The sequence below is a fragment of the Megachile rotundata genome, chromosome 8, assembly GCF_050947335.1.
Source record: "Megachile rotundata isolate GNS110a chromosome 8, iyMegRotu1, whole genome shotgun sequence".
Classification (NCBI taxonomy): domain Eukaryota; kingdom Metazoa; phylum Arthropoda; class Insecta; order Hymenoptera; family Megachilidae; genus Megachile; species Megachile rotundata.
This window is the reverse complement of record NC_134990.1, coordinates 7090224-7106630: the sequence shown is the minus strand read 5'-3', so window position 1 is coordinate 7106630 and position 16407 is coordinate 7090224. Positions and strand designations below refer to the sequence as shown.

At 27.5% G+C, this 16407-nt stretch overlaps 5 protein-coding genes across 8 annotated transcripts; 2 read left to right on the top strand and 3 right to left on the bottom strand.

Moving 5' to 3' along the window:
- Positions 1-57: 57 nt before the first annotated feature.
- On the bottom strand, positions 58-2062 carry LOC100875075 (Heparan sulfate 2-O-sulfotransferase). The gene is made up of 7 exons (XM_003704514.3): positions 1457-2062; positions 1112-1338; positions 955-1040; positions 759-897; positions 595-692; positions 354-511; positions 58-287 (listed from the first exon to the last, which is right to left on the bottom strand). Exons 1-7 carry the CDS (start codon positions 1569-1571, stop codon positions 76-78), a joined length of 1035 nt encoding a protein of 344 aa, XP_003704562.2. The 5' UTR covers positions 1572-2062; the 3' UTR covers positions 58-75.
- A 557-nt stretch (positions 2063-2619) lies between these two features.
- On the bottom strand, positions 2620-3798 carry AP-2sigma (adaptor protein complex 2, sigma subunit). Of its 2 annotated transcripts, none has more exons than XM_012287916.2 (4): positions 3639-3798; positions 3356-3505; positions 3121-3294; positions 2620-3051 (listed from the first exon to the last, which is right to left on the bottom strand). In XM_012287916.2, exons 1-4 carry the CDS (start codon positions 3639-3641, stop codon positions 2950-2952), a joined length of 429 nt encoding a protein of 142 aa, XP_012143306.1. In that variant the 5' UTR covers positions 3642-3798; the 3' UTR covers positions 2620-2949. The 2 variants fall into 2 exon arrangements, with proteins under 2 accessions (XP_012143306.1, XP_012143307.1); XM_012287917.2 differs by lacking the exon at positions 3639-3798 and adding an exon at positions 3592-3613.
- A 275-nt stretch (positions 3799-4073) lies between these two features.
- LOC100878527 (cilia- and flagella-associated protein 44) lies at positions 4074-12067 on the top strand. 3 transcript variants are annotated; one of them, XM_012287918.2, is made up of 25 exons: positions 4074-4390; positions 4795-4957; positions 5063-5202; positions 5273-5567; positions 5632-5776; positions 5847-6037; positions 6092-6334; positions 6396-6577; positions 6636-6774; positions 6847-7117; positions 7188-7428; positions 7501-7771; positions 7849-8012; positions 8108-8320; positions 8398-8508; positions 8715-8895; positions 8951-9136; positions 9204-9401; positions 9464-9997; positions 10068-10239; positions 10326-10624; positions 10696-10892; positions 10966-11183; positions 11260-11402; positions 11482-12067. In XM_012287918.2, exons 1-25 carry the CDS (start codon positions 4245-4247, stop codon positions 11647-11649), a joined length of 5211 nt encoding a protein of 1736 aa, XP_012143308.2. In that variant the 5' UTR covers positions 4074-4244; the 3' UTR covers positions 11650-12067. The 3 variants fall into 3 exon arrangements, with proteins under 3 accessions (XP_012143308.2, XP_076390291.1, XP_076390292.1); XM_076534176.1 differs by lacking the exon at positions 4074-4390 and having other exon boundaries at positions 4803-4940; XM_076534177.1 differs by lacking the exon at positions 4074-4390 and having other exon boundaries at positions 4820-4957; positions 5131-5202.
- Positions 12068-12541: 474 nt separating this feature from the next.
- On the top strand, positions 12542-15139 carry Tbp (TATA binding protein). The gene is made up of 6 exons (XM_003704515.3): positions 12542-13063; positions 13143-13273; positions 13334-13577; positions 13650-13848; positions 13933-14057; positions 14173-15139. Exons 1-5 carry the CDS (start codon positions 12758-12760, stop codon positions 14007-14009), a joined length of 957 nt encoding a protein of 318 aa, XP_003704563.1. The 5' UTR covers positions 12542-12757; the 3' UTR covers positions 14010-14057; positions 14173-15139.
- LOC100878639 (exosome complex exonuclease Mtr3) lies at positions 14626-16104 on the bottom strand. The gene is made up of 4 exons (XM_003704463.3): positions 15957-16104; positions 15589-15842; positions 14992-15138; positions 14626-14920 (listed from the first exon to the last, which is right to left on the bottom strand). Exons 1-4 carry the CDS (start codon positions 16102-16104, stop codon positions 14645-14647), a joined length of 825 nt encoding a protein of 274 aa, XP_003704511.2. The 3' UTR covers positions 14626-14644.
- Between the last annotated feature and the right edge of the window lie 303 nt (positions 16105-16407).

Below are 16407 nucleotides of genomic sequence, written 5' to 3'. Positions count from 1 at the left end.
TTTCTGTATTACAAATTTGAGCTTTGTTCAATTTTATAAAAAAACAGTTTGAAAAACTTATTTAACAAAGATAATTTATTTTGGACGTATTTTTTCATACATAAACCGCTGATTTATATCTTGAGGTGAAGCATTTATAAGACGTTTTTTCACTGCATGGAAATGCATTAAAGCAAAATTATATAATTCATTTTCCATTTTCCAAACGACAGACTTTTGAATCTTCTCTATTGTTTCAGGTCGTGGATTAATTTTTTGTGTAGTTTGGCGTAAATGTGATTTATTGCCTGAAATTAAATAAACCATTAATATTTTGAAACTTTAACGTTTAAATTGTTTTCTTTCCGTCTTACTGTGTAAAAAAGAATTATAGGCCCCTTTAAAAAATCGTGGAAGCACAATCTGCAACGTTTCTACAAATTCTGTTAATTCCTCTGTTACTCCTACCAAAAGATAATGTTTCTGTAAATTTCTTTTTGCTTCTTCTAATGCCCAACTATTCCCAATTTCCCTGTTGCATAATAATTATTTATTATAAAATAATTCAAACTATGTTCTAATTTATACTTTAATTATTTTTTGTCTTTATTTTACCAGCATGCAGGATCATGACCACATAAAAACGGTATTTGTAGCCACATATTATCGGGATCACAATCTGGTTGTCCAGCATCGATACATTCATCAAAAGTCTAAAAAATTTCAAAATCAAGTATTATCACTATACCGAATGTATATTATAACTATAGCATACAGACCTTAGTATCACCGTGCTTCTTTCTAATTAAATGTGGTCTGAAATTATCTCCATACCTCAGAAAATAGTAATAAGAAACAAATCTATCTAAAGGTTTACGTAGAAGATTTATGTACAAAGGCGTTTGTTGGACACCAAATCTAAAATTATGCATTTAAATCATATTATTTGCATAACAAACACTTTAGTTTACTTACTTCTCAAAGTCTAAGAATGCAATATGTCCATGATAAAATGCTGGCTTTTTTGCATTCCATCCAGTTACATTATTTACAAACTGAATCTATAACATTTTTACACATATTAAGAACAAAATAAGAATGGAAAGAAAAATGATAAGAAATGTAAAATTACCTGATTAGCAAGTGTAAGAGTGTGCATATTATTGGTAACGTTAATATGTAACACATGGTATTTGTTCTGTTTGCACAGATCGTAGACTAAACCTACAAAGCTGGTTGATGCTGTTTTTGGTACCCTGTTGTAGATAATGATGATTTCATTGAACGTTGATTTGTAAGAGCGCTCGTTGACTTCAAGTCCGCTTTGAATACTGTTTTGTTCTTGTGTGATGGCATTGTCTGCAAGTACGATAGGATACCTATGTTATTCCATCACCTTCAACAGAACAAAATATTAAAAGGATGAAGCTTATGGTAACATAAATCGATAAAATAATTTGTTTATTATAACGCATACGCAATAATTTGTAGTGATCCTCCAGAAAGTTCAATTTTATTTTTAAATAAATTATTGTGACTATGAATACTGCCACCAAGATCCATTGTAGTAAAAAACTTCTGTGTATCATCATCTGTTTTACCAGGTATTTGATCGTCCTTTTTACATAAGTTACAAAAATATTTTTCAGAAATCTACACCGTTATTTTACATAAAGTTCTGATAACACTCTTATCTTCAAGTTGTAAATACAAACAAATTAAACACATATAGTCAGTTTTGTTGAAACATTTAATAGGTGATGCTTAGGCTATTAAATTAAACATAATTTATTTTTAATAATATTTATATATGACAAGAAAAAAATAAATTGTTGAATATGTTGTACATATGACACTAAAATTATACGTATATATGCAGGTGATTTGTAACTTCAATGAAGTTTCCGTCACACGTATATTTCGATAATCTCGGCAATCGATTAATCGATTAATCGATTATCAAATTTCAACTAAATGCGAATCATTACTAAACGTCAGGAGAGTTCCAATTATTTATTGAGATTATAAAGTATTAACTGTAGTCAGGTCATTGTATAGTAAACCTGCTTGATTATAGTAATATAACGAGCTAAAATGGTGATTATGAAAATGGTAACTTTTCGAAACTCACTTGTAATTTATTTAAAAAATTTGAAAGTTCCAAATTCCAACATTTAAAAATCTATAGTACTAATCTGATTTAAAATTTCTGAATTCTTTGATGTCCAAAATCTTAAATTTCAAAATATCTGAATTTCTAATTTCTAAATTTATAAGGGAGATATTTGGGAGAAAATTTGTATATATCAAGAAAGATCACAATTTCAATAATTCTTTCACTTTTTTTTTAATAATTGTAGTTTATTCCTAAACTATTATTGTTAAACTATTAATCAGTGCAAAATAAAAAGCTTTATGTGTCAACTTTTTCTTTACTCTGTAAACTACAAGCTATGATATTGTAAAAGTTTTATTTTCTAATTTTAATAAAAAGTACTAGTAATTATCCAATTAAAAACATCAGAATAATTCATTCATTGATAACTGACACCATAATTTTTTTCCTCCTTTATGAAGAAAAAATATTTGAGAAAATTAACAGTAAAGTATATTATATATAATAGATTTAATATCGGTAAACAGTGTTTTAATTTCTCATTTATTACTTGGTATACATTTGAAATTGTTCAGAACATACTAGAATTGTTTGGTATATTTTTCTAAATTGATTTAACAATAAATCCTTATAAAGTAATATAAAAATATCAAGTAATAAAATGTATTAGTATATAATTATGAACAAATCAAGAAATATGTCAAATTATTATAATATCTTATCACCAATAAATCACTAGAATGCAGATCAATTAATAAACATATAAAATTTGTTGTTCATGATTAAATTTACCTGTCATATATTCATAACGTACATAACATGTAATCAGTATAATTAAATTAAGTAAAATATTTTTATTCTAATGAATTTAACATCAAAAGTTGTTTTAGTACTTTTGTTTGACTAGTTTCTCTTATTTCACCTGCTAGAAACATTTCATCTACAACTGTATATACCTGTAAAAAATTTATGTTTTTAATAGGAACTTAAATCATTATGATATATGTTTAAAAATTGAATATTACCTTATAAAAATTAAAGACAAGGTCCAATTCACAGACATTATGAAAATATTCATTCAGCACTTCAACGAAATTATGTATCGCTTCTAAATAACACAGATTATTATCATTGACGTCAACGCAAATGCAAAAATATAAACCAGCATATCTTCTATAGACAATCTTGAAGTTACGAAACTGAAATGCAAAAGCATTGGATATATAATAACAGTAATTAAACTTAGCATATAAAATTTACCTCAACAAAGTTAGTATGCTTGGCATCTCGTACAGTCACCACTGCATGAACTTCTTCTATTAATTTTTGTTTCTCATCGTCATCAAAATTCATATACCATTTTGCCAGTCTCGTTTTTCCAGCTCTATTCTGAATGAGGATGAAGCGAATCTGTACAATTAAATAAGATACAAATTAAAGCCCTTTTATTTTTTTTCATTTAATTGATAAATAATTGTGCAAAACTATGATATAACCTTTATAATTATAAAATAGATTTAATAACATTGAATTAATTACTTGCCATGGTTAAACTGACTTATAATAAATCAATATTAGAATTTGTGCACTTGACAACTGATAATCAATGAGAATATATACAATTGAGTGACATTTGTTGCCGCCCCCGAGGTTATCAAGATCACAAAATAATCACTGCAAGATCTGTTACTCGTTCAACGACAGATCATCATATGTCGCGCAACTTGACTAACTTCAATAGGTTTCTTACTAGTTAGTTGATTATATACACGGTGGGAAAAGTGAATGATTTAGGATAAATATACGCAAATGATGATTTGCGAGATGCAACATACAAAATAAAAGATCACTAGGTATGTACATTTAGCGTCAAGTATGACGTAAAGACGCAAGCGTGTTGCCCTTGGTTACGAATTATTTTCCAACCAATTAGAGATAACATGCGCAGAGTAAACAAAAACTCGTCCTCTGATGAGAATGATCATCTATGAAACAAATAATAGAAATTTAATTAAAAAATTGGTTTATTTCAATATTATCTGAAAGAAATCAATATAATTTCAAATAAAATATACTGTATCGAAACGTTTAAATATAAATATATTTACATTTTTCTTCTTATGAGTTTTTAAACTCTTGTTAAAGCAATATGGCTGATGGTGGTGGAATTAAATTTGAAAATCACAGAAACATCACTAATGTTAAAATAGATGACACAATTCTTGTAGAAGAATATTCATCAATGATCAGAAAACCAGAAAATGGAACTATATCTCAAAACATATTAAGTTTTTTGTATCCTTAATAACAAAATCTATCACTTTGCTTTAATTAGATTCTGTAAGAGTTCTTTCTGATATAGGAGTAATAGTAATTAATTCTTTATTATTTACTTTATGATAATGCAGTACTTTATAATACTTTATAGTAAATTAGTAGACATAATTGATCTTTAACTCTAGTCTAAGTCTAAGTTAATTTTATATAATATTCAAATATTTCATATATAATAATGAAACAAAAATTTAATTGTCTATAATCTACAATCTCAAAAACTTTATGTTGTTTCTTTGCATTTCTTCACTATTTTACTTTGTTATTATGTCACGCTAAACCCTTCTCTTTTTTTTTATATCAATTATTGAGAAACCAATGCATTGAAGAATGTAAATGTCTAATTATTTCTTAATATTTATCAGTCATTCCTATGGATATAATTGTCGAAAGTACTTCAATCTCTGTAGGATTGATATTAATAATGTTGCCTTTGCTGCTGGTAATTTGATTCAGATTTTCAACATAGTAGAAAATAAAATTTGGTTTAAAAAAGCATCTTTAGGTCAAGGTATTGGTCATCTATCAGTGAGTATTTGTTTTTTCAATTGATATTAGAATCTCTTTTGAATTAATACATTTTATATAACAATAATTTAATATATTACTTTCACAAAAACTCTTTTTTGATAGAGAAATCCTGTTCATGACCATATTGCTGTTGCATTAAATGGAATCAATCCTTTGATTATTATTTATAGTTGGCCTTCTATGAAAACTGCAATCACTTTAGAAGGAGGAACAACTAAATGTTATTCGTATATGACATACAGGTAAATAATTTTCTCTCTGTAAAAATATTATATTGAAATAAAATTATTGATTAAAATTGTTTAATTATAGTCAAGATGGAATATTATTGGCATCTCAAGGTGGTGAACCTGATTATTATGTTTCCATTTGGAAATGGCAAGAATCACAAATTATTTTACAATGTAAATCTTATGTCCAAGATATATATAAAATAACTTTTTCTAAATACATACCGGGGCATTTAACATCTGGTGGAATAGGACATATTAAATTTTGGAAAATATCCAAGACTTTTACTGGATTAAAACTTAAAGGTGAAATAGGTAAATTTGGAAATACAGAGATTTCTGATATTATAGCGATTCATCCCATGCCGAATGAAACGGTAAGAAATTTTTAAAGGAATTTGTTATAGGTATAAAACATTACATAACATATGTACCTTGTAGGTAATATCAGGATGTGAATGGGGAAACATTCTTTTATGGGATGAGAGTTTAATTAAACTTGAGGCACGTAGAAAAAGTAAAGAGACAGCACATGCTGGTCCTATTACTCAATTTGAATTTATTAATGGAGAAATTATTTCAGTTGGTAAGAATAAATTTATGTTAAATAATGAATAAAATATTTAAACTAATATTGCATGATTTTGATATAATAGGTACAGATGGATGGATCAGATTTTGGTTTTATGAAACAATGGATCATGCTAATCTTTCTGATGAAGAGCGGTTTCTTGAAATTCAACCAATTTATGAATTTGAAATTGCAAGTGGAGAAGAAAATGCAATGCTTATGTGTATTCACAAACAAGAGTCAAATAATCCAGATGCAACAACTTGGTATGCCCAGGTAAATATAATAATACAAAAATGTAATATTGATAATAAAAGAAATTTTTAGTAGGATGGGAATGGAGGATTATGGTTGCTCGATCTTTGTACTAGTAAAAAAGAACATACACAAAGAAAAATTTTCACATGTCATGCCGGTTCCATAGTCGATATGGACACAGCAGATTGGGGACCTTTTGTAGCTACCCTTGATAGAAATGGCAATTTACATATTTATAATTATATTGAAAAGAAATTAAGTTTTATTCATAAATTTCATGACATTGGAAGCCAAGTAATTTGGTTTCCGTGTAAGGTAAATATCTCTATTTGTATCCAAAAGATTAAAACACATATTATCTCATAATAATGTTTAGATTGAAAAAACGGGTTTAACACTTGTATGTGCTTTTGAAAGTGGTATTATTAGAATGATTACGATATCGATGCAAACACCAAATTCCAAAAGTAGCATAAAAGGAGATAAAACAAGACTAATTGAAGTTTTGAAACCACATTCAAAGCCAATTACTGTAATGTCTTTAAATACAACTTGTAGGTATGTTCTATATAAATTGTACAAGTATTTGTCACCAATACAAATAATTTATTTTCAGTGTATTGGTAACAGGCAGTAGTGATGCTACAATTTTTGCATTTTGTATCCGTTCTACAGATACTTATCCTAAAATTGAACCTATTGGTTACGTAAAAGTACCATCACCTGTTACTTGTATGACATGGAATCTACAAGAAGTAAGTACAGACATTATAATTTTATATTAAAGGAGTACAATAAAAATAACTGTTTTAATTTATTTTAAATAGGAAGCAACTTTATTAGTTGGATGTTTAAAAGGGCATTGTGTAGAAATTCAATTACATACAATACCTCAATTATATACAACTACAACGTATGAACTCCATTGTAATTCCATGGCATTCAAATTTGAATCAGTTAAATCTTCAATACACAGAGAAATTGTTAGAAAAGAATATGAACAACGAAGAGAGAAAAAAATTGAGGAAAAGAGGAAAGAAATGGAACAACTAATGAGAGAGAATCCACATATTGTAATTGATGAAGAAGCATTTCTCAGTAATAATTTATTTTTAAATCTGTTTCATAAGTCGAAATTTAAAGTTAATTATTAAAATTTATTTTTCAGTGGAAATTGAAGAAGAAGAGATGATTCTCCCAGAACTTTATATTCCAGAAATTCCAAATAGAGTTTTGGTAGCAGAATATGGTATTAATGGGAACATATGGTTATTTATGGCTGGTTTCGATGCAGGATATGTTTATGAATATCCACGTCCACTATGTGTAAAAATAAAACAAAATAAACCGTCTATAAGCAGAATAATTGAAAACGCAATGGATACAGAAATCCATAAGTTTCTTTATTAGTATGACAATGTGAATGTACTTGAAAGAGAAAAACAAAAAAATATATAAAATAACAGAAATACTTCTTTCAGCAAAAACAAGGAGTATTTAATTTTGGCAACACAGTATGGGGAGCTTTATATTTGTAAAATAAATAAAGAAGACCCGCTAGATTTTTCAGATTATTGGATTTTGCCGGTACACGATTATTATAATGGACTTATGTCTAAAATTTCATTTGGTTACGATAAAAAGATGTTGTTAACGTGTGGTCATGATGGAAACATATTTTCTTTTATCATTAATGATGACATATCTGAGGAAAGTATTGAAATACCAATACCAGAACAGCCTACTCATTTGGTAAGATAGCTTTTTAATTAATATTTTCAAACCGAATAAATTCAATAAAATAATTAATATTATTTATATAAATATAGCCTAAGAGTATCGAAGATATTGAAGATGCTGAGCATCCAAGTTTGGAACAAGTAATTACACAAAAAGAGCAAAATCGAATTCTTTCTCTTGCAGAAAAGAAAAAGAAAGAAACTCTTCAAATTATACGTGATTTAAGTGAAGAATATGTTGCAATTACTATTCGGTACAATATATTGATAAGAAAAATAAATATCGATAAGTACATACTTTTTCTGTAAATAATAGTAATTAATTATAATATTCCTTTTTTAATACTAGAAATAAAAATCTTCTACCATCGCAGCAAATAGTACAGTTCGAATTAGACCCTAGAATAACAGAAGATTTAAGACAACATTTAAAAGCTAATATAACTTTAACAATAGCAAAGTTAGAATTTCAAGTGGAGAAAAGTAAACTACAATTACAAAAACTTATGAATCATTTTGTTATGCCCATTACTTGTTTACCTTTTGCAGTTTGCAGTATACTGTAAGTTATTCTTCTTCCTTTTGTAAAATATATTAAATTGCATTTAACTAAAAATATATGATAAAATTTGAAAACAGAAATGAAGATAAAAAAGTGCATTCTTTACGAGAACTAAAATTGAATATTGAGAATATTTTGAGATGCTTCGAAAAAATGAAGCAAGATGAAAAGGAACAAAGAACAGGCAGGTATTCTTATTTTCCTTTTATATAAATTTTGTCCCAAACTCAATAATTGACAATTATGTCTCAAGACTTACATCAAAAGTTGGATAGCAATATATTACAGAGAAAAACATTTTCGTATGTTGTCTTACTAATAAAATCTCTTTGCTATGCTCTCTATTTTTCTTTTTGATTCTTTTTATATATATTTATATATTATACAATTGTAGATTAACGCAAGAAGAGATTGAGATGGAAAAATATGAGTCACAGGAAGAGGAACTGCAGGACATAGAGATTCTTTTAGCTGAAGATTATAGTGATTTGTCATCTGGATTGGGTTTGCAAATAAAGCAAATATTAACGAAATACAAAGAAATAAAACGAAAATTGATGGAAAGACAAAAAGAAGTAAGTTCATTCTTTCTCACGATGTACACACAATGTAAAAAAATATCATTTACAGTGGAAAAAGTTATATGCAAAAAAACCAGATTTAGCAAAGAGTTCATTGGAAGATGCAGCTTTTCTTGAAAAAGCAAAAGAAACTATTGGTGAATTTAATTTAAAGACCGATACAGGTTTCAATTTAAAGAAAAAAAAAGAAACAGCAGTTGAAAAATATAAACAACTTTTAGATTGCAGACGTAAGGTACGTTAAATACAGAATTTATATATTCAAATATTGTAATAACTTTTACGGTAATTATTTTTTACAGCTTCATCATTTGCGAGATGATTTCAATACAAGATTAAAAAATGCTCGATCACAAAAGCAAAAATTGCAAAAAGAAGTTACGGCATTGTCTGAGACTCTTAAAAAAATTCATATGGAACTTCCACCAAAAAGTATAAAACCTTTACCACATCCACCAAAAATAAATTTTAATATTGAATTTCCTGAATTGAACCTTGAGGTCAGTTTTAAATTCTTACAAGTGAAGGATAAAAAATTATTTTTGAAATAATATTATTACAGCTTGAAAGATACATGTCAATGTCAGAAAAAATGGAGCAAGTAAAACAGCAAAGACAGTCAATTGCAGATCACTCAATGGATCCTTTTGATTTAGAACATGAAGTATTGTATTGTGGTAGTAAAAAAATGTTTGTCGAAGAAACAGAGAGTCTCACCACTCTTCTTTCCTCTTCGAAACTAAAAATAAAAGATCACTCATCTACACATATGGATTTAATTTATCATCTCAGCACAACTGAGTCCACTCAAACTACATGGGAACGAGAAATGAAACGTTCTCGAATGTGGCGAAAGTTATATGAACAGGATTGTATTTTGCGCTCTATTAACATCAGCTATAAAGAACTGGAGGATGAACTAGCTGAATTAGAAGAATACAGACTCGATGTTATATACCAAAGCATATATATGAACCTACACTTACTAACACTTTATGAAGAATTTATCATTTTAAAAGAATGTGAAGAAACTGAGTATGCACTTGAAAAAAAAGTTGAAGAAAGATCAAATGAGTTTTCCACAATAAAGCTACAAGTTATTATCATCACAGATATAAAAACAGCAATTAATTGATGTCAATTATTAATTGATTTAATTTTTACAGATACAAACCACAAACGTTAACATTGCAGCAAAAGAAGAAGAGATTCGAAAATTACATCTAAAAATTAAAGATATTACAGTTGAATTTGCTAAAACCATAATTGAAAACAAATTCCAAGATTTCCTTCATAAAATATTTAGAAAGAAATATACTCCTGTAAAAGAACGTGATGGTAGTAAATTCTCTTTTAATTTTTAGTTTTCATTACTAATAATTTCTATTAATTAACTGAATTTACTGATTCAATTATAATTTTAGGTTCTTCAGATACATTTACACAATCATCTGAAACTAGTTCCGAAGAATCAGATGATACAATAGATTCAGAAACAGAACATATTCCATTAGATGAAAGTATATGTCCACCAGGGTGTGATAAGGAGTTATATGAAAATGCATTTTTTATGAGAGAAAGACGATATGAATGCGAATTTCAGATTAAAGAGAAACAGAAAGATATAGAAATATTGCAGAAAGAATTGGATAGCTATAACAAAAATTTGAGATTTGTCGAAAATAATTTAAAAAGCTCTAAGCAAGAATTAGAAGATTTTATGGTATTTTAAAACGTTTTACTTACTTCAAAATTTACTTACTTAAAAATTTCATTACTCTTTACTTTTAACAGTTAAAAAAGCAAAAAAGATTAAATAATATTGACGTAACAGTTGTATTAAAACTTCATCAATTACAACATATATCACCTTCTGGGGACATTGAAGAAATTCAAAATTGCGTACTTTTTAATAAGACAGAACTATCAAATTTATATAATAGAATTGGAGAACTACAAGAAGAAACACATAGCTTAGAAGAAAAGCGCAAGTATGGTAAAAATATTAAGTAATTTACAAGAATAAATGCTCATAAATTAATATCTATGTATTTTGTTTTTTAGAGAAAATGAAGTACACCTTAAAAGAATAAAATTAGATTTAAAATACATGAAAACTGAAAATAAAAGACTGAAAGAAGAGATAAAAGAAAAAATGATACAGAAATTTGGTCAACAAGTATCACTAGTTAATTTATATGAGACTATTTTACAAAGATTAATTTATGATACCAAAACGGATGTACGAAAAATGATGAAAACTTTTAATAAAGAAATGAAAAGTAAATAAAAAAAACTTCAATTCCTATAAAATTATTCTAATAAATGTTTACTGAGTAATTTTCTTTTGTGATTTAGGTATTAAATTGAACTGTAATAAGGCATCAATGGTTTTAGAGTGCTTAATTCGAGATAATACTGAAAAATTAAGTTTATTGACAGTGTTAGAAAAAGAAAAAATTAAACTCGGAAGAAACTTAGATCATACCTTAATTCCAGAAGTAAGAAAATAATTATGTTTGTATACCAAAACATGCTAATTGAATAGTATTTAAAGTATAATGTTACTTTTTGTTATAGGAAAATATGTTACAAATAGAACTTGACTATAAAACTGACATAACTAAGCTTGAAAATATTCTTTATAATCAAATGCAACAAAAATATTTGCTGCAACGTGATATAGAAAATCTGAAAACTGGATCAAAAAAATTACCTTCACTTTGTTTAAAAGACAGTAAAATATAACAATAATTAATGTTTAATTTAAAAATTAATGGAAGAATTATAAAATAACTTGTGTAGGAATCGTAGGAAATCGTAGCGGAATCCTAGGAATCTCAAGGAAATTGTAGAAAAGATTTTTTGTTCTCTCCAAAAAGATCTCAACATGAATTTGTCAGAGCGATATTTATATTCAGGAGTTTGCGAGCTCATTATTGGCGTTCACGAAATTTCTTGCCACTCCTTATCACACGATTCCTCGCTTCGCCATTCAATCTTCTAGAATCTAGATTGATTATTGTTAAACAAACGGTGTTGTTACACTCATTTAATTTATTCTTATTTTTTAAAGTTAATGTAATATTTTTCTTATTAAAAATATCTACATTAAAATTTTCGTATTAAATTTTATATTTTCATAACAGTGAATAATATAACATTATTTTCATAACATGAATCAAAATTTTTATTCTGCAAATTTAAAATTTGCAAATCGTGCTATAGTTTTTCTATAAATATGTGGGTTTCCCCTATTTAAAGCCAAGTTCACAATAACATATCATACATTTTGTATCGAGAACGCTACAGTTGTTTATGATTTCTTGTAAATGTTACGTGCTTTTTCATTGTATAAAATGGATAATTATTTTCTAATTATTGTTCATAAGTGCATTCGGACATTATTGCAGAAATGACTTCTTAGCAACCGTAATGATCGTCCTGTTGTTGAAAGATATCCTTACAACAATATTTTATTTGTGATATAACAAAGTAGTTTATCTTACTTTTTCCGAGTCTATGGCAATTTTTAAAGTATAGTTGTAAACAAACAAAGACTACATAATGGATAAAAAATAAAATCAAGCATTAACATTCAATAAATATTTATATTTATTTTTATTTAAAAAGTGTGTTTGTTAATGTTTCTTGCATCTGTAGAAATAAAAATTTCATGTTTCAACTGTAACCTACAAATGTTATTAATGAAACGTTTTCTTGAACTATGGGCATAATTGGAATTACAATACTCTGTTACAAAGTTACAGTTTTTTAAAAGTTATTTGTTTAACTGTAAACTATTAAAACATCATTGCAGTTTAATTTATTTATATTGTAAAAAAAAAGAGACAAAATGGATCAGATGTTACCAAGTCCCGGGTTTAGTATACCCAGCATAGGAACTCCTTTACATCAACCAGAAGAGGATCAACAAATTTTACCTAATGCGTTGCAACAGCAGCAGCAACAACAACAATCACAGCAACAACAGCAACAACAACCACAACAACAGCAACAACAACAACAGTATCAATTGCAACAACTGCATGCCATGAGCCCAAATATGCTTATGCTTGGAACGCCACAAAAGACTATGCATGCATATACAACAACACCTACGTTCGCAACACCTCAGAGCCTTATGCAGCCACAAACGCCAGTAAGATTATACAAAATAAAAATATGTTTAATTATTATCACAATTTATACTATGTTTATAAGAAATGTTTTCTTTATAGCAAAATATGATGTCCCCATTAGTACAAAATACTAATCATATAGCACCACCATCAATAGGACCATCTACGCCTGGCCCAATGACGCCTATGACACCAGCTTCAGCAGATCCAGGAATATTACCGCAGCTTCAGTAAGTCAAGAATAATTTAATTTAAAAAATACATAATCATTATGTTTTCTAATATTACAGGAATATTGTCTCTACAGTTAATTTAAATTGTAAATTAGATTTAAAAAAAATTGCTCTTCATGCAAGAAATGCAGAATATAATCCAAAGAGATTTGCTGCAGTCATTATGAGGATAAGAGAACCCAGAACTACAGCTTTAATATTTAGTAGCGGAAAAATGGTTTGCACTGGAGCAAAAAGTGAAGAAGATTCTCGGTTGGCTGCAAGAAAGTATGCCAGAATTATACAGAAGCTTGGTTTTCCGGTTAGTAAATATTTTTAGATTCATTATTAATTAGTAATTGATTATCATAAGTTTTATTTATTTTGGGTAAAGGCAAAATTCCTGGATTTTAAAATACAAAATATGGTAGGAAGTTGCGATGTAAAATTTCCAATTAGACTGGAGGGTTTGGTACTCACCCATGGACAGTTCTCCTCATATGAACCAGAATTGTTCCCTGGATTGATATATAGAATGGTTAAACCTAGAATTGTTCTACTTATATTTGTATCAGGAAAAGTGGTTTTAACAGGTAAATATTGCATATTGTGTATATTAAAAAAATATATATATATATTTATGTATTCAAGTTTATTATTTTTTATTATTTAAACAGGGGCGAAAGTTCGACAAGAGATTTATGAGGCGTTTGACAATATCTATCCAATTTTAAAAAGTTTCAAAAAACAGTGACCTCATTTTTTATATATCAGTGTTCTGCTTTACAAAGATAAAATCTAGGTAAGGAATTTTTTAGTTCTTATTTTAACTTCTCTAGTATTGAAAGTATAAAATGAATGATATTTTACTAAATTATATAAATTAAAAAATACGATTTCAACGTTTTTTCTCATAGGGCAACATGAATGCTGACCACTTTGAAAAAAATGTGTCTTCTCGATAATGTGGTGCCTTGATCGAGGGGTAGAATTTGTTTTTAATTTATATGTATTTATATAAAATAAGCGTTACTTAGTTTCAAATACTTCTATCAAATTTGATGCGTAAAGCGCAATGACGTTCCTGTGAATGTATAGAAATAGTTAGAGTAATGAATATTTTATTATATGCAAGTCATAGGAAAAATGGAAGAAGTTAGATTTAGAATGAACTTAACCATTCTTAAGATTGTTTACGCATGTACTATTTGCATTCTTGACACATTAGTAATTTTGTAAAAAAAAACGGCATTTTGATATATTGTAACATGAAATAATCACTATAGAAACAGTGAAAACCATATAAATATAAAAATTATACAAATTTTGTATTATAAAAATATATATTTAAATGCAATAAGAAAATGCTGTTTGATCAAATATTTTGTTTTATTTGTTCTGCAGTTTCATAATAGTCTTTACTAAACACTGTTGAACAACAGGACAAATATCTTTGTTAGTCGCGGTTAAAACATCTGTTGCACGCATAATAGAATCTGTATCAATATCTCCAATTAAAAATATTTCAGAAACTTGGCCATGCTGTGGAAGGCTAGCTAGTGTAATTATTCCATGATTGAAATTATCTTTAGTGTCGGATGTTGTGTTACACATTGTTTCTTCCGTATCTGTAGGATCCATTAAAAAACAATCACCATATATACCCTGCAATTTTAAGTACATTAATGGTTAAAATAAAATAGCTGTAATTTAATTTTGTTATTAACATCACTTACGATAGTAGAAGCTGTGACTAAACCAAACATAGGTACACCTGCACTAGCTAAGGCAGTGCTAGCAGCTGTGATTGCAGCAGCTAAAGCAGATCCAGCATTATCTAAGACCATTGCATATACATCTACTTGAAAATTAGGAAATTCATGCTGAAAAACGAACAATATAATCATGTTTTTATTTTGAGTATAAGTTTTGATTGAAATTTTCACTTTTTATTATTAAAAACAGATATAAAGAATATCTGGAACTAAAAGTATACTAAAAACTAAACAATTTATAACAAAATAGTGTTTACTACTGAGAAAGGTAAAAAATTTAAGTACTAATGACAAAATAAAAAAGGAATTAATTATCAAAATAAATAAACAATAAAAGAAACTGCTTATTGTTTCTAAAATAAAGAATATTAAAAAAGAACTTACTGCATGTGTATTACACAAAACTAAATAATATACAATCAATTTATCTAAAATCAATATGTTTAGTGAGTAAATGAAGTTTATTTTGAAAGGAGATAATTTAGTGAAATAATATTTCACAATATTTATTTTATATTGTGTAAAAAAAGGAGAACACAAAGATAAACACTTATTTACCAAACAAACAGCTGGTTCCAAAGCCCTTTGCAAAATCAAACTGTATTGCTTCTCTTCTGCATTTTGTTGATGAATTTTTCGTTTTTGACAAGAGAAAGAAGCAAACTTGAATTCACAATAAATTTCTCCCTGTACACAATAACCATTTTTATTTGGAATTTCTCTAGGATCAAATACTGAACAAACTACTTTTGTATCTCCCATTTCTATATAAGCGGAACCTTTTGCTTGGCTCACTACACCTGTTTTTAAAACTGTAAAAAGATGTAAATGATTACTTCTATTAATTGACTATAAATCAATAAATATTTTTATGTTAAGTTACTTTTATTTATACTATACAAAATTTACATAAGCTATAATCTTACATATTTTTCTAATTTCATTGTTGGTGCGTTTGTCGCTTCTATTATTGGAATCATATTTTATTTCGTCACTTTTACTGCCGATAGTAGGATAAATATGATACGGTACAGTTACTTCTGGGCCATTAATTCGTCTTTGATCGACAGGCATTTTAAATACAGCAAAATAACAAAGTTATTATCACTTTAGCCAAAATTTTTAGTAATACAGTAAAATAAGTAAAAGTATGAACAATCTTAATTATTAAGTAACAGTATGTTTTGTGCCAGAATCAACAAAATTTGTACAATGAACTGATTTAGTTGTCAACATAAATACACGTGATGGAAGTATATTGAATATACAAACTTAACATAACCATAACATTAACGCATGCGTATTGACAACAAATTGTAGTATTTAGACTCTGTTAAATGGGAAACACTCTCAATTCGCGCAACTCGGCTATCTTCA